Raw genomic sequence first — 22,936 nt, 5'->3', positions numbered from 1 at the left:
AACATAAGAAGCTGGAAAATAGCACTTAGTCCAATAATAAATTTGCCTGGGAAGATCATAAGAAATGATTGTGGATTTTTCTCCCCCCTAAATGCTAAAACAAATTAGCTCTCTGTTGATCTGACTTGGACGGATCATTGAGTCTCAACGTAAGAAGATAGCATGGGCTGTATGTAAACACTCTGCTAGCATGGACAGAAACACTGGTATCCCTAAAGACTGACTTCATTCATGCAACTACAAATGCTGATTTAGATGGGAGGCCCCCAGCATAAAGCACTGGGCATCAAATGCATGAGCATTTCTTCAGAGCAGCCTAGCTGAAGTTTTATCATGACCATTCAGGTATTGCCTAGCAACTTGTGAAGGCCATCAAAGAGCTCTTTGTCCAGACCTCTGGCAAAAAGATTCCCTCAAAGATACCCTTATCATATCAAAATCAACATGAAAACTTACCAAAATCAAATTTATTGCATAAGAAATTAACATGCACTTGAAATCGTGGCAATTGTAAGTAAGCACACTGTTGATACCATTGTTGTAAAAGCTGAGTCTAATCTTCCTTTGCAAGGTCTAATAATTTCTTTTTCCTCACTGATTTCTAGCTTTTCTACAAAAGCTTATCTTTCTTTTCTGAAATTTTATATGAAGTATCACAGTGTAGAAAATGATGTTTTTGCTTTTTAAGCCTCTTAATATTTCTATCGTATTCTTTCTCAAAAAATACACATATTTGATTTTTAGAGCTCTAAGATGTGAAACTCAGTTTCTCATTTTTAAATGCCATGTGAATTTCTCCAGCTAACAGTGAGCGAGTGAGATTTAAAAGTGGGGATGCAATAAATCACTAGATGAACGCGAATTTCTGCTTTCATACATTCATTCTTGACAAACTCAAGAGTGAAATTGATTTTGCTTGTGATCAATAGTGAATATAATAAAATTCTTTTATAGTGAAACAGAAGTAATACTCATCACTCTTCCAGTATGCTAGATTGTCATAATTATTATTCAGTGATAATTAGGGTACACTGTTTCTTTGCTAGGTAGAGGAGTACCATTCTTCACCTGACTGCTTCCTGACAAGGGGTGAAAGTGGGAATGAAAAGGTGATTTTTTCAGTTTCCCTAATGCATCATTTTTCCTGATGTGTACTGGAGGAACTTTTTCATTTTTAATGGTAGTTACTGGCTCTTTTAAGTGTTGTGGCTATATGCAGTATGGAGCCCATGGTCTTTTCTATCCCAGTGTGCCCAGTATCACCCTTTGACACCATGCTGTCATAAAGCACCCTCTGTGCACAGATCAAGACGATATAATTGAGCCTGGTGTTATAGTATGTCACTGGTCTACATAATCTCAGATAATGCACTATGGTAACTCTTGGCAACCTCTGACTTGATAATAGTGACCATTGTATACTGAACACCACTGAAACCCATAAAGACTCTGTGAAAAATGTCTTTTCTGTAGCAGGGTTCACTGAGCGAAGCTATGTATGATATGACAGATAACACTCACGTGAACAGAATGCCAGGCTCGGTTCTGAAATGCTCTGCATGTGTCTGCTTGTGCTTTCACAGGCTTATAAACCCAAGTTCTCTGATTTGGAAACCTCAAGCAGAACAGTCTTACCCATCTGAAATAAGTGGTCTGGTTTCTAAAAAAGAAAAGACGTGATCTCATCCCACTGATGTGCATCAATATCTCTCAAAATCAAAACACTCTCTGTTATCTATTTATCCACAAATAGGGTGCGAATGAAAAAGTTGACCCAGGCTACTGGGAAGCAAGTCTGCACTGCCTCTCAAATGTAGATGAAGACAGGAGAATGACATTGCCCACGCAGGCAAAAATGAAAAAGTAATGATCTAAGAAGCCTTTCTTTTTTAAAAATCAATTTATTTTAGGTCATTATTGACCGGTAATCATTGTACAATTAGGGGTTTTAGGTGGGCTGCTGCTGGTTAGCATCTGGATTCTGAAGGGCAAGTGTTTTCTTTCTTGCTGGCATTAGTTGGTGCAATCTGTTGAGCCACGTATTTGATTATTCAATCTGTTGATTGTCTTGCAGAGAAACAAACAATTTGAGAGTCTGGAATTTCACCTTTCCTCTCATTAGAGTTAGTCTTTGGATATAGGCAGCTTTAGAAGGCACGTGCTGTGGGGGTTGAGGACTCACCTCAGAGTCTGGTCTGTCAGTAAACAGTGTAATGATTTTTCAGTATTACAGACAGTAGGTTTTGCTCTTCAAAGATAAAAGACTTTTTTTTTTGTCACATGTGAAACTTTTGCTTTTTTAGGACTCTGGCAGCCAGTGAACCTGTGACATATTTTGCTGGAAATACTTCCAAAGCAAGACATGCTTGTGGTTGGATTCCGTCCATTTTTCTCTTAGTGAAGGGCTCCATTCCGTAGAGGCACTACAGTAATACTTAATTGTTAATGCAAAGTACTGTAGACACAATACGGTCTGAGTTCCACAGTGGTGCCTGCTGGCATTTAACATGCAGCATGCTTTTTAAAAGCAGATAGTGGAAAAACCAAACGGGAAAGTTATATTAAATGTTGCTGCATTGCAAAGAAAAAACCATCCCATAATTGGATGATTATAATTAGTGGTTTGCGTTATGATTTATGTATAGGGGTTCTGGTTGTGGCCATTATATAATCAATTTTATGCCAAAAATGGTTAGACAAAGCACTGACTGACCAGCATCCTTAACACTGTTGCAGCTAAGCCTTTTGGAATGTTCACATGGTGTGTTTAGAAACCCTTTGTGTGCGCTATATTTTTCCATTTGGTCTGAGGCTGAGCAGTAATCAGCTCAGAACTAATGAGAAATCATTCTGTGTCCTGCACCCCATATTTACACAAAATTATGTCCGACCTTAAGAATTTTTACATTCAGAAGGAAAAGTTTCTGCAAATACCTTTTGTTGTGCATTTCTCTAACACAGAATTTGAAAATAAGCTTTTGCTGTTTTGAAACAGTCATTATGGAGGAAGCAAAAGTCGTTATTTTGCTGCATTTGAATGACTTTCTACTTTTGATTTTCTTTATTGATACCAGTGGTGAAAGTGAAAGGAACAAAAGACCTTATTTTCATATGTATAAAGGTCTTTGAAAATGATGGAACTCTTTATGAATAGAAAAGAAATTCACTCTTCTTGGGGAAGGCAGGAGCAGAGATGCAAGTTTAACTTGTTCTATTTTCCTGTTGTTGGTGATATTTTCATAAACAGGTTTTGTGAGCTGTGTTTTAATAGTAAGTCCTTTAAGGACCAAAGGTTTAAACTAACTATGCATAAGAGTTCTTTACAGAAGGTGAGAGTTTTGTTTATGGTTGCAGGCATTCACTGGGACAGTGTGTGTGCTGAGGGACAGTGGGGTCCAAATTGCTCATTATCCTGTTACTGCAAAAACGGAGGATCCTGCTCTCCAGATGATGGAATCTGTGAGTGTGCACCAGGATACAGAGGCAGTAAGGACAAAATAAACGCTTTAAAATCTTTGTCTCTCCCTCCCTTACTTGGATACATGGGATGTAATATCATAATGCTTTGTTGATTGTAGTATGACGTACCACTGAAGCACTCCTTGATTGGACATTTTGTCAAAATGTATGAATATATGGGAATAAGTATTATGTGAAAGTAAGAAATGTTTCCAACTGGTAGTGCTCCTCTTGTTATGGTACAACTTCACTTTTTATTCCCTGTCTGTCCCATGATGTCATTATGTCTAAGAAACAAATGTGGTAGAGGATTCCATTCTAAAGGCAAGCATTTCCAAATGTGATTGATGCACATTCATTTTGTAATACATGTTTTGGCAGGTGAGTGAGTTTCACAAGCTAGAAATCTTAGCTTCGTGTTGGATCTGGTAGGAATCATTGGCTTAATTATTGGTCTTTTTTAAACACTTACTTTGAAACAGGAAAGAATGGCCAGTGGGATCAGGCCTCACAGTAAGTAGAGGTTATCATAGGTACCCACAGTTGCATTTGAAGAATTTGTCTCTGTAAAATTTAAATGTCACAAGAAGAGAGATACGGATGAACTGAGGCACATCATACCAGAAACAGGGAGGCAGAAATGAGGTGGTGTGCGCAATACCTATCTTCCCAAGATTTGTGTCAGTTTGCCAGCGGTCTAGCTGTCTTCAGCTTGAATTGTTGAAGCTGTGATGGCAAAGTGTTCAGAGAAGAACAATGTGAGTCCTCTGCACCTGGAGGTTAGTCCTGTTTTCAGAGGAGGTCTCCCAGAAACAGGGTTAAGAAGCAGGTGGAGTAAGGCCATGTAGGCATGCCACTAGGTCCTCCAAAAGATGCTTAGAAGGCAGGCGACAACATGAAATGGTTACTAGCCTGTAGAAGGAGAACCAGAAGAGGATGAAGTCCGGGAATGGCAAGATTTCAAGCTGAAGAATGTGACTGCCTGTGACACTACTACTACACACATTAGTGTGGCATTAGTATTCTTTAAGCATTGCTAACTAAGTGCAGTAATTATTCTCACTATCTAATCTCTTAAAGCCTCACAGTTAATCGGCTAATCCAAAAGCAGACTAACGCTACATGTGAAAATGTTCCCTGTGTTTTGGAGCTGTGCCTACAACCTGGACGAGAGGCTTCCAGTCCAGTGGCTCTCGGAGCCCCTCTCTGATGGCACCGTCTGGAGGCTGGGAAGACAAAGGTCATACAAATAATTTGGATCCCAGTCAGAAAGTGCCTTTTCAGTAAACAGGAAGACCTTTTGGCACTGTTTCACTTGGAAAAGTTCACCTCTAGAGAGATCTGGCCACATGACTTGTATCCAGTGCATAATTAAACGACTAAATCTTGAATGAAATTAAAATATTGAAAAGATTCCAAGTTAGTTTTCATCAGTGCTAACTGCTGCTCTGCAACAGGTATCTCTCTTGATGCATTACCTAATATTTTAATTTATCAGGAAATAATCACCAAGAGGGATTAGAGCAACAAAGAAGGAAATTTTATGTGACAGCCTTTTCTTTTTTCCCATTTTTTTCTTTCTTTTAAGAAACTAGTGTTTTTTGTATAAGAATTAAGTGGACAACTCTGTATTTCTGGTATCAGCTTCTCTAAAAGTTAGGTGATGCATAGCTGTCTGTACCACGTAATGAGTACAGTGGGTACCCAAACGAAGGAGGATTGGAAAACGTTTGTACGTTTCTCTCGGTGAAGTAATGGCTGTTTGTATTCCAAATTAGGAAACACCTAAGAAGTTAAGGTCTGGAATGACCCTATTCATCTACTGATAAAACTATCCACTCTATTTTTTTGAATTACTTTTCTTCCAATATGCTTTAAAATATGCATTTTTCATGTTGTAGAGGATATATAATGTATAGGCAATTTCATAATATATAATCATAACATATTACATCATTATATGTAAATTATATAATTATATATTATTCTATGTATCATATAATATAATTTATACAGTATATAAGCATTTCAAACATAGCCAAAGTACAGTGTGGCCAGACAAATAATAGAATGTCAGTGAAGTCATTACTAACTAGAATATAGTAAACCCTTGAGGAAGATGAGCAAATCTCCTTTCTTGAGCGTCAAGCATTGAACTGAGTGAATAATAACCACCACTGCAACTCTTGTGTATTTAGAAAGCAGACCTAATTCAAAGTCAGGAACAAGTGCACTGAAGAGTAGTTCCTGGCTGTAATAGGAAGTGCAGGATGCAATGACACTTTGTTCTTTCTGATTCCAGTTTGTTCCCCTGGGTTTTGTGGACACCGCTGCAGCCAGACATGCCCCCAGTGTGTACACAGTAGTGGTCCCTGCCGCCATATTACTGGCTTATGTGACTGCTTACCTGGATTTACAGGAGCCCTCTGTAATGAAGGTACAAGTTGGAATAAAGACTTTTCTGGGATGCAGGGACCAAGCCCTGTAATAATGTTCATTCCATCACTTGGAAACTATAAAACCAATAGTTTTTCTGTTGTAGTATGTGCAGTTTATAAATAAGGACTCTTGAACAGGTTTAAGCTGTTTGAACATTTGATCCTTAAGTATGAAACCCCCTGTATTCTTATTTGTATTATTTGTGTAACAAGTATATCTGAAGGGCTTACCAGAATTTCTAATGCCTTACTTTAACATTAGAGTAAGCGATGTGTTTCTTGATCTAAAGATCAGTTGTTTTCTCTTGAAATAAAGAAAATACAATCTTGTTCTGATTCCAAGGAGTTCTAACTCTGACAACTTGTTCTCAGTATGTCCCAGTGGCAGATTTGGCAAGAACTGCATTGGAATATGCACCTGCACCAATAATGGAACATGTAATCCTGTTGATAGATCCTGTCAGTGTTACCCTGGCTGGATTGGTAGTGACTGCTCTCAGCGTAAGTACCTGCTTTTTCCCTTTATTTTTAAAACAATTAATCAGGGTTTGGCTATTTGAATTCTCTACTTTTTGCTAAAGAAACATTGTCTAAGTCAGAAATGAGGACTTCATAGTATATAAGGAAGAGATCCTCAACTTTTCTGCATTTCATCGGCACTATCAGAAGCACATCTGCACTATGATTTTTCTAGTAAGCGGGCCGGAGCATACCACCGGAGCAATCGGTTTTCAGTCTTCCACGGCCCAAAGAAGAGTTGTAGAGAAGCTGGATCAGACTTGTTTCAGAAGTGCACTGTGAAAAGGCAAGAGGCAGCGCTCACAGTTTGCAGCAAGGATGACTTTTACTAGATACAAGTTAAAAAATCCTTATTGTGAAAGTGGTCAAGCTCAGCAAGTAACTGTCCAGAGGAGCTCTGAAGTCTCCAGCCTGGAAGAGGTTGTGAAATGATCATTGTTGAAGATCCTTTGACTAGGTGATGCTGGAGGTCTCTCCCAACATGGAAAAGTCTGTGAGTTGATGAATCTTGCCCTGCAGAGAGGGTTCTTGATCTGTTGTTTACTTGTCTGTAATTATTTAGTCTTATCACAGTAGTGTTGTGAACATGCCAGGGCTTGTATCCTCAGGACAGTCTTATGAGTAACAGAGGTACTGTTTTACAGATAAGGAGCTGAGGCACGGAAATACAGGGTGTTGTGTCTTGCTACAGTTCCATAAAGAGCTACTGGCAAGGCTCAGAACAAAGCCAAGATTTTCTCACATAGAAGTTAGTGCTCTGGCTGCAACACCATCCTTATTTTTGTTAAACGTTTGAACGTTTTGTTACGAGCTTTTTCAGAATTACTTTCTTAAGGGCTTATACCTTTCTGATGGGTTTCTCTTTCTTCCTTTTATAAATGTTTCACAGATACCCATTTTTAGTGTAATTCTACCTCACTCAATGAGTACTGTCTTGGTGTGCTAAACACAGTGAAGACTTCGTTACTGACTTAAAAAGGAGAAGGTCTAGGCGCTACTTTGCATGTGTCCCGTAGAGTTTTATTAAATAATTAGGCATTGTCCGGATGCCTTGCTGGGTCTATGCAAATTACTAATGACAGGAAATAAATAAAAAAATAAATGAATAAAGTAAAATTCTCACAAGAATCGTACCCAATTCCATAAGGTACCAAAATCCATACAGTCTGGAACACGTGCATGCCAAAATTTCAGTCAACCCATTTTTATGAATAAAAGAAGCTGCACCAGACCCTGATATGTCAAAATTCAAAAGGCATTGTGCTGGGGTTTCCAGGGAGGTGCACTTGCTAATAACATGCCTCATTGCTTTATATAATTTACGATTTGACTGGTCTAGGTTAACTGGCTCTGTACCAGTGCAATGTAACATCTGGTCATTTTGGAAAAAAACCTTTGCTGGCTAAATTCTGCAAAGTGATTAGCATGCACAACTCAATATGATACCAAAATAAATCTTGGGCCTATTCCTGTGGAAGCCAGTAGCAACAAAGTTCCGTGTTTTTATGGTAAAATAAGTAGGTAGTTGGGAGCGTAGCAGAATAGGGGTATTTAGGAGGAGGAGGGACTTACTCACTGAATCAATAACAAGAAAATGGTGCCAGCAATATGAATGGAAGTGTCTACTGAGGCTGTGCTCATGGACTGTAACAGAGGAAGTTTATTTGCTTTGTATAAAGGCCTTTCGTTCACATGGAAAATAATGATTCCATTAATTTCTTTTGGAACTAGCGACCTTTTTGAAACTTCTGACCTTTCCTCTGTATGTGATTTACATTCCTTCTTAGTTGACCACTAATTTCAAACACAAAACTGTAATAAAAATTATTACAAGGCACAACTGAAGTGGAAACAACAAAAAACCAAACAATACTCTTTTTTCAATAGAACATAGCCTATTAATGAAGTGAAATTTGGGCGAGGATAATGCTTTGCAAAAATACAGCCCACACATAGATGAGTCATTATGCAAATACTTAAAGGATTAATCAAAGGATTCTTATGCTCTCAGACAGGTCTCTGGACAACAAATCAGTAAACAACATGGAGTTACCAGCCCTCTTTAAATTTACCCAGGAATGAAGCTAAGGCTTCCATGTCTGACCTGTGTCTTGTCTCCTATGAAATACTTGTGCTGTACTTCCACAAAACTATTCTTAAATTATGCATCTCTTTACTAAAAGCAGCAAAGACCCCAAGACGTGAATCCTAATCAGTAGAAAGGGGCTTTTCTTACAGTGCCCTCTGCACTTAGTGACATTGTGACATGAAGAAAATGGATTTGATGGATGAACCACTTGGTGGATTGGCTGGATGGCTGCACGCAAGGAGCTGTTGGTCAGCGGCTTGATGTCCAAGTGGAAAGCAGTGATGAGGGGGATACCTCAGGGGTCGGTGTGGGGACTGGTACTGTTTATCGTCTTTGTTGGTGACACGGGCAGTGGGATTGAGCGCACCCTCAGCAAGTTTGCCAGTGAGACCCAGCTGAGTGGTGCGATCAACGTGCTGGAGGGAGGGGATGTGCCGTCCAGAGAGACCCTGACAGGCTTGAGAGGTGGAGCCGTGCAAACCTCATGAAGCTCAGCAAGGCGAAGGGCAAGGTCCCGCACATGGGTCAGGGCAATCCCAAGCGCAAACATGGGCTGGGTGATGTGCGGAGAAGGAACTTGGGAGTGTTAGTGGATGGAAAACTAACTGTGAGCCAGTAATGTGCGTTTGCAGTGCAGAAGGCCAACTATGTCCTGGGCTGCATCCGGAGAACCATGGCCAGCAGGTCAAGGGAGGTGATTCTGCCCCTCTGCTCTGCTCTTGTGAGACCCCACCTGGAGCACTGTGTTCAGCTCTGGGGTCCCCATCATAAGGAGGACATTGAGCTGCTTGAGCGAATTCAGAGGAACACCTCTGCTATGAGGACAGGATGAGAGACTTGGGGCTGTTCAGCCTGTTCAGCTCTGGGGAGACCTTATAGCAGCCTTCCAGTACTTAAAGGGGGCCTACAGGAAAGATGGGGAGGGACTCTTTATTGGGGAAAGTGGTGATAGGACAAGGGGCAATAGTTTTAAACTGAAAGAGAGTAGATCTAGCTTAGATATAAGACAGAAATTCTTTCTGTGAGGGTGGTGAGGCACAGCAACACGTTGCCCAGAGAAGTTGTGGCTGCCCCCTCCCTCCCTGGCAGTGTTCGAGGCCAGGCTGGACGGACCTTTGAGCAACCTGGTCCAGTGAAGGGTGTCCCTGCCCATGGCAGGGGGGGTGGAACTAGATGATCTTTCATGTCCCTTCCAACCCAAACCATTCTAGGATTCTGTGATGATCTTTTGCTGTCTCTGAATAGTAACTAGCATTTTGGAACCATTTCACTATTCTAATGGCAGTACACAGTATCAAATTCATTCACGATGACGTTTTCTTAAAGCAGTCCGTAAAATTGTATTTGGCCTTCTATTCTTACATGGCTTTCTCTATGAGAAAGATGCTATGTGTGTCCTGGTTACTAAGTATCAAGTATGTATCACTGTTTTCTTCCACACATTCAGTCTTTTTCAGCACTTTTGTATTTAGAGTAAAACGATTCCTTAGTTAAAGACCAAAAAAATCTGTGGCTATTTACTCAGAATTGAAGCTGCCCAAAAAATGCATTTAAAAGGAAAACAGCAAAAACCAAGAGATAAACAAAGTGGTGCTCATATGTGAATGTAAGTAGCTCTATTCATGAGTATCAAGGATCTTGGTCATTTGAGATTCATTAATTGCTCTGAGTTGTTTTAGCTTGCCCACCTTCCCACTGGGGACCAAACTGCATCCACACGTGCAACTGCCATAATGGAGCTTACTGCAGTGCCTTTGATGGGGAGTGCAAATGTACCCCGGGATGGACTGGCCTGTATTGTACACCAAGTAAGTGACTTTTGTTGCCCGTTCTTAGTCTAAAAATCACTGACAGAGTTTTCCTTCAGTACTTTCACGCTTTAATCTATAACCCATCTAATCTTTAACCCATGCTGCTGGACCTTTTTTGATCCAGAAGGTGCAACACGTTACCTCCATGGTTGCAGGGGAGGCCCCTGTGTAAGCACTGAGAGAGTGCCGAGCACTGCATTTGGGCTCCCATTTTGCCGGCCTTCAGAGTAAGACAGCTTCTGGCTGCAGCCGGGCATCCCTCTGAAAGAGTCTGGCATGTACGAATGCCGGATGAATGACTCTGACATTCACAAGCTGCCACTGCAGATGTGTGGTTATGGCTGCAGTTTGAAGCATGGGTGGTGTCAGCTCTGCAGGCATTCCCCACAGGGTGGGATGACGCTACCATGTAATTCCTTCTCTCTTTGAAACCTCCCCAAGGAGTACTCTAGCAGCAGGGACCCAACAACCAAGATTGTAAGGTAACACAGAGCTGACTAAAGCCGTGAGAGTAGCTTCTGTCTTAGCTGTGGCCGTGGTCACTGAGGCACAGTCCCTGTTGTCACTGCAGAGTGATCATATAGTACATCCTCTATCTGTTAATTGCTACCTCAGGGGGGCAATTGGAAGAGCTCTAGCTCAGCACCTGTAGTTCAGACACTGACGTAGAAGCTACTTTATTTGGAAATAAGAAACGTAACTTCACTAGACTGTAATGTTATAATTTGGTTTGGAATTTTATTCATGTAATCAACACGTTAATGATTTTTTTTTCCAAGAGCTTTTCATTAAAATAAAAATACAAGCTGTGCACTGACTGGGTGTAGGTATACGGCGTTTATTGAGAAATAAACATTTCTTAGAGATAGATATTGATAAAGTTGTCTTCTTACCTGTATCATATTACAGTTTCAATTGGTTTATCTCTAATGCAGACACCCCCACTGTCTGTAATCTGGGCATAGCCATTATCTCTGAACTCAAGAAAAATAAGACTGATAAACGTGTTTTGCATTCGGTGTTTACATGTTTTTCATAAAATCAGAACTCTTCTTTTCCAAGTGAATAACGTCATAGTGGCAGGAAGTAACAGATATATTATAGGGCCATATGGATGCAGCTCTGTAAGACATTCACTGTACTGGTTCAGCTGTCACCTGTCGTGGTTATTTTGCTTCCTGCTGGTGAATAATGATCTCTTTGTGGTGATATGTCTTGTTCCTACTGAAACGGTATCTTGGTGAGGAGCTGAGATACAATATGTTATTATTTTAATTTTTTTATGCTTCAGCATCAACTGTGCAGAAGATATGTCCAAAGGCTCATGCATCACTGAACAGACTCCCTGCTGTGGTTCACAAACTACCCTCTCTCTTTCTCATCCTTCAGATATCTTCTTAAACCCGTTTCTTCGAGGATCCCTTCTTGCTGCCTTATTCTCAACATCTGCTGTCCAGACAATTTCTCAACCTGATTTTTATGTAGTTTTTGCCTAACGGTTGTAGGATGCCATGCTGAGTAGCAGGGCTACAGAAATGACTTTTCGATAACACACTTAACCAGAGTATTTGTATTTTATTTCTAGAGCAGTTGTTTCACTCCTTTTCCCCTCCCCCTCCTTGTGTTCCAGGATGTCCTCTAGGGTTTCGTGGGAGGGACTGCGCATTGGTATGCCAATGTCAGAACGGAGCCGACTGCGACCACATCAGTGGGCAGTGCACGTGCCGCACAGGGTTCATGGGGAAGCGCTGCGAGCAGAGTGAGTAGGGACGGGAATTGTTTGTGCCTGATAGCAAATACTAAACCCTGAGCTGACTCTGTTGTTTTGGCTGGTCTTGTGATAGAGCCTCTTGGCTTCAGTGGGAATTCTGATGGAGAAGGAGCTTCAGGAGTTGGACCTAGGCTTTTTCCACACAGAAAAAAAGCCCGCAGTTATTTATTCAGACTGATTAGGATTGTGATGGCTGTTTCTTTCAATTTGTGTCTACACGTAAGAGGCATCTGTAACAACATTCTACTTGCTTTGGACACGACGCTAAAAACCCCCACAACTCTGTCATGTAACAGTAACAAATGAATCCAAGTAATTGTCATTAGCATAAACCACAATGAAAACTAATAGTTAGAAAACTAAGGAAGTTTTTTACCACATCAGTCCTAGTAGATAAAATTAATCTTGGCAATGGGGTTTTACAATACAACTGGATTATAAAAGTGTAACAGATGGCATTCTGTTTTCATATGTGTGTGATTCTTTACGCAAGAAAATCAAGAACAAACACCACTGATATCAGTGGTGGTATACTGTTGTACAACATTAAAAATCATCAGGCTCATAGGCACAGAACTGTTAGTCCCAACTTCTGCTAACACTAGTGGTGCTCCCACACTTCATGCATTATGCTTCAGTGGGACGCAATCCATTCAACCCACTATTGTGGAGCTTTAAACCTGTCTTTGGCATCAGCATTGTGCACAAGGCTTTGCTTTTGATGTGTGGAGGACACTACTTACTACCCATAACCAGGACTGATTTAGCTGCATCTGGATGTGTTGTGCAGTGGCCGAGATAGCATGGGTCACACTTGGCAGCACAGTGACAGAAGGGGGGGAGGTTACCATCCCCATAGACACACTTTATTCCCTCAGCAGTGGGTCCAGCCCCAGCTGCAAAAGGAGTTATGTTTTTAAGGCTAAAGAACATCTATGGCAGAACCACTAAAAATTTGGAAGTGGATTTTTTTTCCCGAAGAAAAAGACAGTTGCAACACAGTCTGAATGGTTTAGAAGAATATATTTATTTCAGCGAAACAATAACGGGCAACATGTAATTATTAGCAATTTATATTTTCTTATTCTACTCTGTTGATTTCAGTGTGTCATTTCAAAAGAGCAATAATATTTAGGAAAAGATGAACTTTTTAAGATCCTCTCTTGATGTTGTGGTATCAAGAATTAATTTTGAATACTTTGGCAAATCTAACTTGATTATTATGTTTTATAAATTTTCTATTTTATACTATAATTGTATAATTCTGATTTAAAAATACTGAACTACATGTTTTGGTACTTCTGAATTTGAACATCAGTTTAAAATACTGACTTTTCATTCCAATCCAGATTTCAAAATGACTAAATATGTTATGGCATGATGGCTTTTGCCCAGCCATTGACTTCAGTAGCTGTAATCTTGTTTTATTGAATGTAACCAAGAGAAGGAGAAGGTGTATATAAGCATGAAATTCTGCATGAGTCTGATTTATCAAGGCTGCAAAGAACATTTCTCTGGCACCTATTTTGTTACATTATCTTGTAAATACATAGTATATAAAAATGAGTTATATTATTTTTAAAAGCCAAAACCAAATTAATACAGTCACAAACTCCTGAGAGATTTCAGAAAATTGTGTCTCAGAAGGTGAAGAATGCCACACTTCCTCAAACCATCAGAACTACAATAATGTAACAAGCCACACAGTAACAGAGGTGGCACTGTAAAAGAAACAATTTTTATCAGTGTAGGATAATTCTCTACCATGATAATTACACGATGTAGGAGACAATTTGCTCTGTAATTTATGCAAATAATTCTGGGAGATTAAAAAAAACTGTGTAAAACTCTTCCAATTAGCTTATTTTTCTTAATTTAGCATTTTTGTACTGTAGGTGGTTTCTCAGTGTATACATTACAATATCAAAGTATGCTACAAGCAGCCTAGGAGCATTTTTATTTTTATATAAATGCGTAGTGTATATTCGTCTCATTCTTACACCTTTTAGCTTTTGCTCTTTTACCACGTCAGCATATCTGTCATATGACATGACAGCAGGCAGATGTCTGGCTCCATTCATGTGATCATGTGGATTTTTCAAGCACGGGTATCTGAGTAACCAGGGAGCCCTGACATTCTGGCGTGGAACTGGCACCTTGTTCACATTTTGTCCATTTCTTCACTGGCTTCTACCCTTTTAATCTTTTCTGGTTTGGGTTTGGTTGTTTTTTGTTTGTTTTTTTTTTTTCTGTCCTAATTTAACTGCCTTAGTGGCAGCAAAATTAGAGGTAAAGGAAAATCACTCCGGAATACAATTTCCTTCTTTTCCTCTCCTTTCCTCCACATACACACACACACACATATATATATATATATATATACACACAGAGAGGACTTCTAAGACAATCTTTTCCATAGACATCTACCACTAATAACACATTGCCATCTGCTGGCCACGTACGAAATCGTGTGGGTTTAGGAACAAATGGTAGCATTTATGGTGCTGTAGATCTTTAACAGCAAAACATTTAAGAAGTACTGACTGTGTCTGATTTTTATTTGCACTTATTTTCTGTAGAGTGTCCTCAAGGTACGTATGGGTATGGATGCCGGCAGGTATGTGACTGTCTGAACAACTCAACCTGTGACCACATGACGGGAACATGTTACTGCAGCCCAGGCTGGAAAGGGGCCAGGTGTGATCAAGGTAAAGCCTAGATGCAATAAAATTATTGCAATTGTTTTATATACAACTTGGATTAACCTATTCGATGTTATCGCTGTATCATTCATTAAGTTAATCTGACAAGGCATGTGTGTTTTAAGTAGTCCATTCTATTAAATTATATATATTCAGTAGATTTTGTAAGCATTAGATAGTGATAGTTTATTGGAGCAAAGCACTCAAGTGTAGATTGCATGAAATGTTTTACAGTGCTGTGCTGTCCAGAGCTGCTGATAGAGCATGTGCTTTACCTGCTCTTTGCTTTTGCCTGAAGAATGTCCTTACTTTTTCAACTCCATGACAGTATCTCTTTCTGTGAAGAAGATTTGTGCTTTTTCTTAAGGCTAGGATGTCTTCATATTTGTTTCTGACATAGTTCCGATTTGGCATTATTAAATAAGTTAAATCAGCAGCAAAATGTAGAAGTGAAATATTGTCTTCTGCTCCTGGCACATAAACTTCTGAATTTATGCCGCATATTTGAATTTCTTCTTGTATTTCAGCTGCTGTAATTACAGTGGGAAACTTGAACAGTTTAAGTCGTACCAGTACTGTCATCCCTGCTGCCTCTTACCAGATAGGAGCTGTAGCAGGCATCATCATTCCTGTCCTGGTTGTGCTTTTCCTGATGGTGCTGTTCATCATTTACAGACACAAGCAGAAAGGAAAAGAAACAGACATGCCTGCAGTGACCTGGACCCCGGCTATGAGGGTCATCAATGCAGATTATACCATTTCAGGTAAGTAACATTTAGAACAGGGTGGTTTTTTTCTCCATCTTATGACTTTGTGCTTTTTTAGCCAAGCTCTGAAGGGGTTCAGATCTGTCCCTAGCAGGGCTTGAATGTGCCCATTTCACCTTTTCACATTAGTGAGGGCTGTGGTGAGCAGAAACATACTTGATTTTGAAAAGGCTGTCTTCTCCAGTTTTGCCTGGTAAGAAGACGACTGACACACTGCTCTCAACTGCCTTTCACAGGAGAGCAGTCCCTGAGACCACACAGACAGTGGTGCTGGTGAACTGGGCACATGAGACCAGTGGGATGTGATGGTAGAGCTGGGTGCTTACCTTTCAGCTGTCAGAGACAGTTCACCCAAGTTCAGAAGGATGCTGCTCCAGCATCCGTAGCTGCTTAGTTTGTTCTGCATTGTGGTCTTTTAATCACTGCTTTTGATACCGTGAAGGTGGTTTACCCTGGTAAAATGTGTTCACTGTAATGAAAAAGTGACCATGCATCTCACTGTGAAACCTTTTGCACCCTCAAATGTTTTTCTGCATTGAACAGTGGAAGTATGGACATTTCTATTCCTCTGTGCCTGTTTTTCAACAGAATTGGAAAGTGTGGCAAAATGCGGTTTCTATTGAGACTTTAAATTTACACTTGAATACAGAAAGACTGCAGTAACTGTAGAAAATCAGAATTTCACACGAGCTGTGGCAAGGTTCTATAGAGAAGCAGATAGCAGAGTGGCTGGAATTTGAAACAGGTGAAATGAAGGAACAGTGCTCTTGAAACAAACCAGGAGTTTTCGACCTATGAACGTGCATGTGAGTTGGGATGCAATGGGTACATGAAACGAGGCAAAGCTGTCTTTTGCACACAGCTATTAAGAAGGGCAGCAGGCAAAGAAACCAGCAGAAATAGTTGTTGGAGTGACAGCTGATGGCAAAGGTGATGGTGCTCTTGCAGCACCAGAAAACGTTGCTGTGAACTTGATGGTAAAAGTGTCTATAACTAGGACAATGCTGTGACTACAGAGGCAAAAGAGGGACCACAGCAGAAAGAGACATGAGCAAGTGACACTTTTGAATGCTCTTTGCTGAAAGTGAGGATGTGACTAGTCTGCTCCATATCTCTTAATTTCTTTAAATGAATGCAAGATTTTTAGATTTTTTCAGAAACTCTAAATCAGATTCTCCAATCAGTGCAACACTGTCAAAAACATAACCTGTGAAAGAATTGCTATATTATTTTTAGTTGTTTATTTCCCTTTCTTTTTCTTTTCAGAAACCATCCCTCACAGTAATGGTGGAAATGCTAACAGTCCCTGTTTCTCTAACCTAGTTATCATACTCTAACTCAATGTACTACCCCACCTCATGTCAACAACATCGACAGACCGACCCTAGCAAAGGTAAAGCATAAAAATCTGGATGCTTCTGTGTAAATTAGCGTTTGTTTTATTTTACTTTGTTCTCTAATGTTTCATATTTGGTTTATTTTTGCTTTCCCTGATTATAATCTGGAAATTTAGCAACTTCCCATCAGTTTCAGTTTCTGTTACCTGTCTTTCTGTGAAACAGGCAAAAAACAATCAGCTGTTTGTGAACCTTAAAAATGTGCAACCTGGAAAACGAGGAACTGTCATGGACTACACAGGAACACTGCCTGCAGACTGGAAACATGGTGGCTACCTCAATGAGCTTGGTAACCAAAAAAAAGAGGAAAAAAAAAAAAAGGAGGAGAATGTGAATGCTATTCATTCTGTTTGGGATGGATTAGAAAGCAGGGATGTTTGTTTTCCTGGTTCTCCACTCAGGGTAGTACCCGGCTTGTTAGACTGTGTGTGAGGTTCAGAGTTACGGGTTTGACCTTCCTTTAAGGCAGTACCCCCCGGAGATGAAAAAGTGAATCCTTGTGAGGAACAATTAATCGGTTTGATGCCTAGTGCAGACATGATATGCAAAATGTCTCGTACTATTTTTATTAGAAGATTTGCATACTAATTAGTTTCATTCAATGAAACTAATAGTTTGAAACTATGAATTCGTTTCAAACAATTGGCAGGGTATTGTACAATGAGGGTCTACTTTGGCAAAATTGCATGTTCTTGTTAAATAAATGAGAGCTTGCATACCCTTTTCTTTTTTTAAATCCACACCAAATGGAATCGGTGCTTGAAAAAGTAGTTTCTCATCTCTGAGCTGCTTCAGATGTAAATTCTAGGGGCATCTTCCCAGCTAAAGCTCCTCTTTGCTAAAAGACAGAGCACTGTCCTTAAGAAGAAAAATGCCCAAGAATTGATGAGAGTTGCTTTATCCTGCTTTATGATATCTTTGCTGTCTTACCGTCCTTACCCAGTCTCCTGCATTCCAAAAAAGACTGGATTGCACTGATTACCTCTCTGACCAGTGGAAGCCTTAAAAGGGACTTTCAGTACTAGTATAATTCAGATAATTTAATTAGCTTCATTTTTGGTCCTTATCGGTATCAGATTCTGAGAATCAGAACAACAGTATGCAGCAGTTTCTTCCTGCGCATCCCCAGCCTTCGTCTGGCTCAGACCTGAGTTTTCTTAGAAAATGGGTTTCAGTCATAATGCTTGAGTGTTCACATTTTCTTAAGACCATTTGTGCTAGCACTTCAGACTCTTAAGAGATACTGGCTGTGGTTAATCCACTGCAGTAGATCTTGATTAACAGGGAGATCCAGAGGACTGGATGAATGCTGATGTTATATCTGTTTTCTAGAAGATCAGATGGGATTACTAGGATATCTCTAGTAGGCATTAGTCTTGGTGAAAACAACAGAACAGCTGACACGAGATCTGATAAATAAAAACAGGGTAGGAGTAAAATTAATTGGTTTAGGTCTGTTCAAGGAACATGACTTAGTCCTTGGAAACTATGAATTTTGTTTATAGAGATACTATATAGGTAAAATGATTTTAGGCTTTTGTAAGGCTGCTAGCATTGTATCACAGTACAATCTGATTAAAAAATTAGCACTCCATAGTATCAATCAAAGCTATTTGAATGGATTAGTAACCAGGTAAGTGACAGGCCTCTGAAGACAGTTGTCAGGCATTGCTGATTACCTGTGTTTCTATTGAGAGAAATCTGTTGCTAGCACATAATTGCAAAGCTGTAGACTTAGGTGCTAGGTGTTTAGGCCATTCCTGCAGCAGAAGGGACTGGAAGAGAGTGACCTTGGACAACACAGTGGGAGTCATTAACTGTGCAAGCACAGTAGCAAGAATTGGAGTAAACTTTGCATACTTGCAGATTTTCAGGTCAAGGTGGGATGCCTTTCTGGTCGAAACAATTTATCCAGACAAAAAATATGCTTTAATCGAACAGCAGTTATTAGAGACTCATTCAAGAGTAACTGGGGGAAGCATAATGCCCTGTGACATCTATGAGGTTCCCTTACGACCTTAACCACCTTCTCTGTTTGGGAAGCTACTGTTTGAAAGTGTGCAGACAAATAGCAACAATGCTTCTGTAACCCCATGCCGGGAAGTTTCACAGTGCTTATAAAAGAATTATTCTGCTAAGGTAGCCATTAGTGCCAAAGCAAATCTTAAGGCTTTAGCAGCTGTTATCTAACCACTTTTCTCTGATTTTAAAACTACTGTGTTTTTTATATCGTTTTTCTTAGGTGCTTTTGGACTTGATAGGGGATATTTGGGAAAGTCCCTGACAGGTGAGGTTATTTTCTGATGCATTTAAATGAAGTGACGTAGACATTCAGTTTACTCTTCTCAAATATCTTTTGTTTCTTTGTGAAGAGAATATAAAATAACTTTAGACTAAATTATTCCTAGACACTGAATCGATGAATGAAGTTTGTTTACTTTTTTTGTTGTATTTTTGAGGGAAGGGTCTAAAACAAAACCACCCCCACCACCACCCCCAAACCAAACCAAGTCTTTCTAAGTCCCCTGTGTGTCACATAGATCAAATGTTTCTGTAAGGATCAAGTCATGCAATGGCTCTGTTCTAGACAGCAGAAGGGGGATGGCCCTTGAATTCAGCCTAGTGAAACAGGTAAGGATGCCTCTGATGAAAGGCTTTAAAAGAGAACCAATTTCTCTTGCAACTGGCCTGGGCAGTGTAGAACTGCATGACTACAAGCCTGCAGTGCTTCATCACATTCAGTGCAGGCCTTCAGAAGGGATATCAAAATAGGAATACATAGAAAGAAAGGCGAAGCTTCAGAAATTCAGGGTAGTGGTGATACTTTCATCTTGTGAATTCTGCAGTTTTCTCATAAGGCTTTATACCGGACCACTTATACTGGTGTGTGCCGCTATTTTTGTTACATGATTAAGGTATGGCAGGGGTGACTAGAATGCCTGGATGTCTAAACAATGAAAAAAGTGCAACTAAGTCCATATGAATTATCTATGAGTTAAATATGTAGACAAAAGCAGCTGGTTTTTCACCTTGTGTGTAATACAAGACAGTTAAGATGAAGGAGTGATTTATTATCCCTGACATTTCTTGGGGGATTAGGGGAAGGCCAATTTAAAATACCTTAGAAGAGTCACAGTTGTGAGCACCTAACCACTGAGAGGTTCACCAAGGTCAGTCTCACACTAGATACTCGGAGTTGGGAACAAGCTGAGAAAGTCTCAGCTCTAAAGCTTAAATAACACAGCATATCACAAAACAACACAGAGAACAGAGTAACAGGGATGCCACAAAATCTCTTCCCAGCATAACAAACTATGTCTTCTCTTAAACTACAGTTACCTGCCCTTCAGCTAAATCTTGAAGTGACAAGCCACCTGGTGTTTCCTTTTCAGTTCACCTGTGTGCACCTTATGGAAACTTAGGAGAAGCTGGTTACTCTTTCAGTGTGGCTGCATACTCAAACCACAAACACCAAACAGGCCTTCTCTAGAAGTTACCACCTGCCCAGACATTGCTGTTGGGAACAGTCTTGGATCTTCTAATAGTGTCCTGAGTTCAGCACTTGAAGAGGCACAAAGTATTTTGAAGTGCCTATTAAAAACTGATTCTACACATTTTTTGTATTTGTTGCTAGCTATTTTAACCAGAATTGAAGGTGCTTGGACTTTGCAACAAGAATTTGCTGATGTCAAGACTAAGGCCACAAAAGAGCATAGCAGTTAGAATTGCCTTCCTTAATTTTGCTGTATAACCATTTTGCAGTGTTATGGACGGTTTCCATTTAAATATTAATTTATGACTGACTTTTTAGAATACAAAATTAAAGAATGCCCTGTTTATTAGCAATGTCCGTAGTATGTAGCATGCTTGAGAGAGTAATGTATTCTCCTTTTGCAGATCTAGTGAAGAACTCTGAATACAGTTTAAGTAATTGCTCATTAAGTAGTTCTGAGAACCCATACGCTACTATAAAAGACCCACCAACTCTTGTACCAAAAAGTTCTGAATGTGGATACGTTGAAATGAAGTCACCAGCACGCAGGGACTCTCCATATGCTGAGATTGCCAGCTCTGCTTCAGCCAATAAAAATGTTTCTGAAGTTGGTAAGTACAAAATCTACTCCTAGACGTTGAAGGTTAAGAACAAAGAGCACAGAACTTTTTTTTTTCTTTGAATTACGTTAATGAAAACACAGGAAGAATCACTGACAAAAAGGACAATATGTTCAGATGCTATTTGCTGAGCAAAAGCTGTAACAACATTCTTCTTTTGAGATAAGTGGTGTAATTCACAAGAACAGTGTTTGAAATATGTTCAGCTCTGTTCTGTAACCTAGAGATACCTCTGAATTTCCTTGGTTTGAAACCCTTTCTTTACACAACACCATAAAGATAAGATGAGCATTTGATTGCGGTATAATTCAACTCTAGATCAGGCTGGTAAGTACTGAACACAGCTGGAGTCAGTGTATGGAAGGGATAGAAAATAACAGTTTCCTCCTCTTGATCTGAAAGAACAGCATCTTCACCCACAGACACAGTATTTTACTGATATGGGCCCTATCTAGTTACTGCATTACTGTAGTTACTGCAGTTACAGAAAACCTTGGGGTCTTGTGGAATGTTAGTTATCCTAATGGTCTCTGGTCTGGAATAAAGTGTATGCCACATGTCAGAGGATACCGACTTCCTTTTCTGTCCCCAATTAGAGATTCCTCTGAAATCCATCAATATCCCCATGGTGCTTCTAAGCATTTTTATAAAACCTTGAAAGTCCCAGATTTGGCCTTTGGGGTTTTTTTTTCAGTTTTTCCACACACAAAGAACAGATGCTGTTCTATTTGCTTCTGCCAGTAAAAGCCCACATCTAGGTGTAACTTAGTGTAAACCCCAAACATCTTAACATCAGCCTTTGTTTCTACACCTGCATTTCAGGACTCAGCATGGCAAGGCTTTATATTGAAGCAGAAAGGAGTGGATGTTTTGTAATGCAAACTGAAATGAAGTACAGTGTTTGCCTTCTGTTTGCCATTTCTAGTGCTGAATGTTTGTGCTCTCTTTTATCACAGAACCTGCAGTCAGCATTGTCCAGGGAGCATTCAGCAGCAGTGGACGTTTCAGCCAGGATCTTCCAAAATCTTATGATCTTCCAAAAACCAGCCATATTCCATGTCATTATGACTTGCTACCGGTTCGAGATAGCCCCACATCCTCTACAAAGGAGGTCAGCAGCGAATGACCCCAAAAGCTGATGTGTAGGACTCTGAAGGGGCAAAGCGGCATGGTTGTGCTCCTTCTTCTCATTCAGCATAATTTTTGGCTCTTAATCTGTCCAGCAAACAATTGCTGTACATCAAACAGAATCTCAACATGGGGTTTGTACTGTGTATACAAGGGACAGATGGGCAAATGCCACACTCTGGGGATCCTGATCATTCTTTTTTCATGGCAGTAAATGTTATAGAAACAGGTATGCAACTCATTTATTCTATAATATACTGGCTTAAAAATACGTTTGCAGGTTAGTTTTGATAACATCCCATTTCATCTACTTTAAATATAGACTTCCTATTTGTCATGTTTCAGAGTAGAAATACTCCCAGGACAGTGCAATTTACCAAATACCACTTTGTACAGGTGATCTGATTCCCTAGTTATGTAGAAGAGAAACTGCTTTGCCAAATTTTACCTTCCATTGTGATCTTTAGTCAAGACATACTAAGAAACAAGATTGGATGGGGATAAGTAAGCACAATACTGCAGTTGTTTGGGAAATCCATCATCAGGCTTTTTCGTCTGCTCCTGGCAGTGGGGTATCTTGCTTGAATAGTTTTGGAGATAAAAGCATTGCATACATCAATATTATATGATGCCTCAAGATCTCTTGGTACTCCAGACCCAGCACCAGTCTTCAGCAAATCTTTTGCTACGATTCAGCTCCGTATGTTGCAGTTCTGACCACTACGTCTGCCATACACAAGTA

General features: G+C 39.9%; 1 protein-coding gene across 7 annotated transcripts in view; it reads left to right on the top strand.

The window, feature by feature from the left end:
- LOC141973633 (uncharacterized) overlaps positions 1–22,079 on the top strand; it is a 31,817-nt gene extending 9,738 nt beyond the window's left edge. For 2 of the 7 annotated variants that reach the window (XR_012635570.1, XR_012635571.1), the window contains exons 3-14: positions 3,355–3,486; positions 5,762–5,896; positions 6,270–6,398; positions 10,185–10,313; positions 11,947–12,075; positions 14,667–14,795; positions 15,317–15,553; positions 16,823–16,949; positions 17,119–17,242; positions 19,196–19,240; positions 20,851–21,057; positions 22,023–22,079. Coding sequence is in view for 1 of the 7 variants with exons in the window: in XM_074932406.1 (XP_074788507.1) it covers positions 3,355–3,486; positions 5,762–5,896; positions 6,270–6,398; positions 10,185–10,313; positions 11,947–12,075; positions 14,667–14,795; positions 15,317–15,553; positions 16,823–16,893 (1,091 nt within the window). In the remaining 6 variants the exon portion in view is untranslated. Of the gene's footprint in view, positions 1–3,354; positions 3,487–5,761; positions 5,897–6,269; positions 6,399–10,184; positions 10,314–11,946; positions 12,076–14,666; positions 14,796–15,316; positions 15,554–16,822; positions 16,955–17,118; positions 17,243–19,195; positions 19,241–20,345; positions 20,396–20,850; positions 21,058–22,022 lie in introns of those variants that run through there. The other 5 variants (XR_012635573.1, XR_012635574.1, XR_012635575.1 and 2 more) reach the window with 5 other exon arrangements.
- Positions 22,080–22,936: the final 857 nt, after the last annotated feature.

This window comes from Athene noctua, chromosome Z (assembly GCF_965140245.1).
Source record: "Athene noctua chromosome Z, bAthNoc1.hap1.1, whole genome shotgun sequence".
NCBI classification, from domain to species: Eukaryota; Metazoa; Chordata; class Aves; order Strigiformes; family Strigidae; genus Athene; species Athene noctua.
This window is presented reverse-complemented; position numbering and strand designations above follow the sequence as displayed.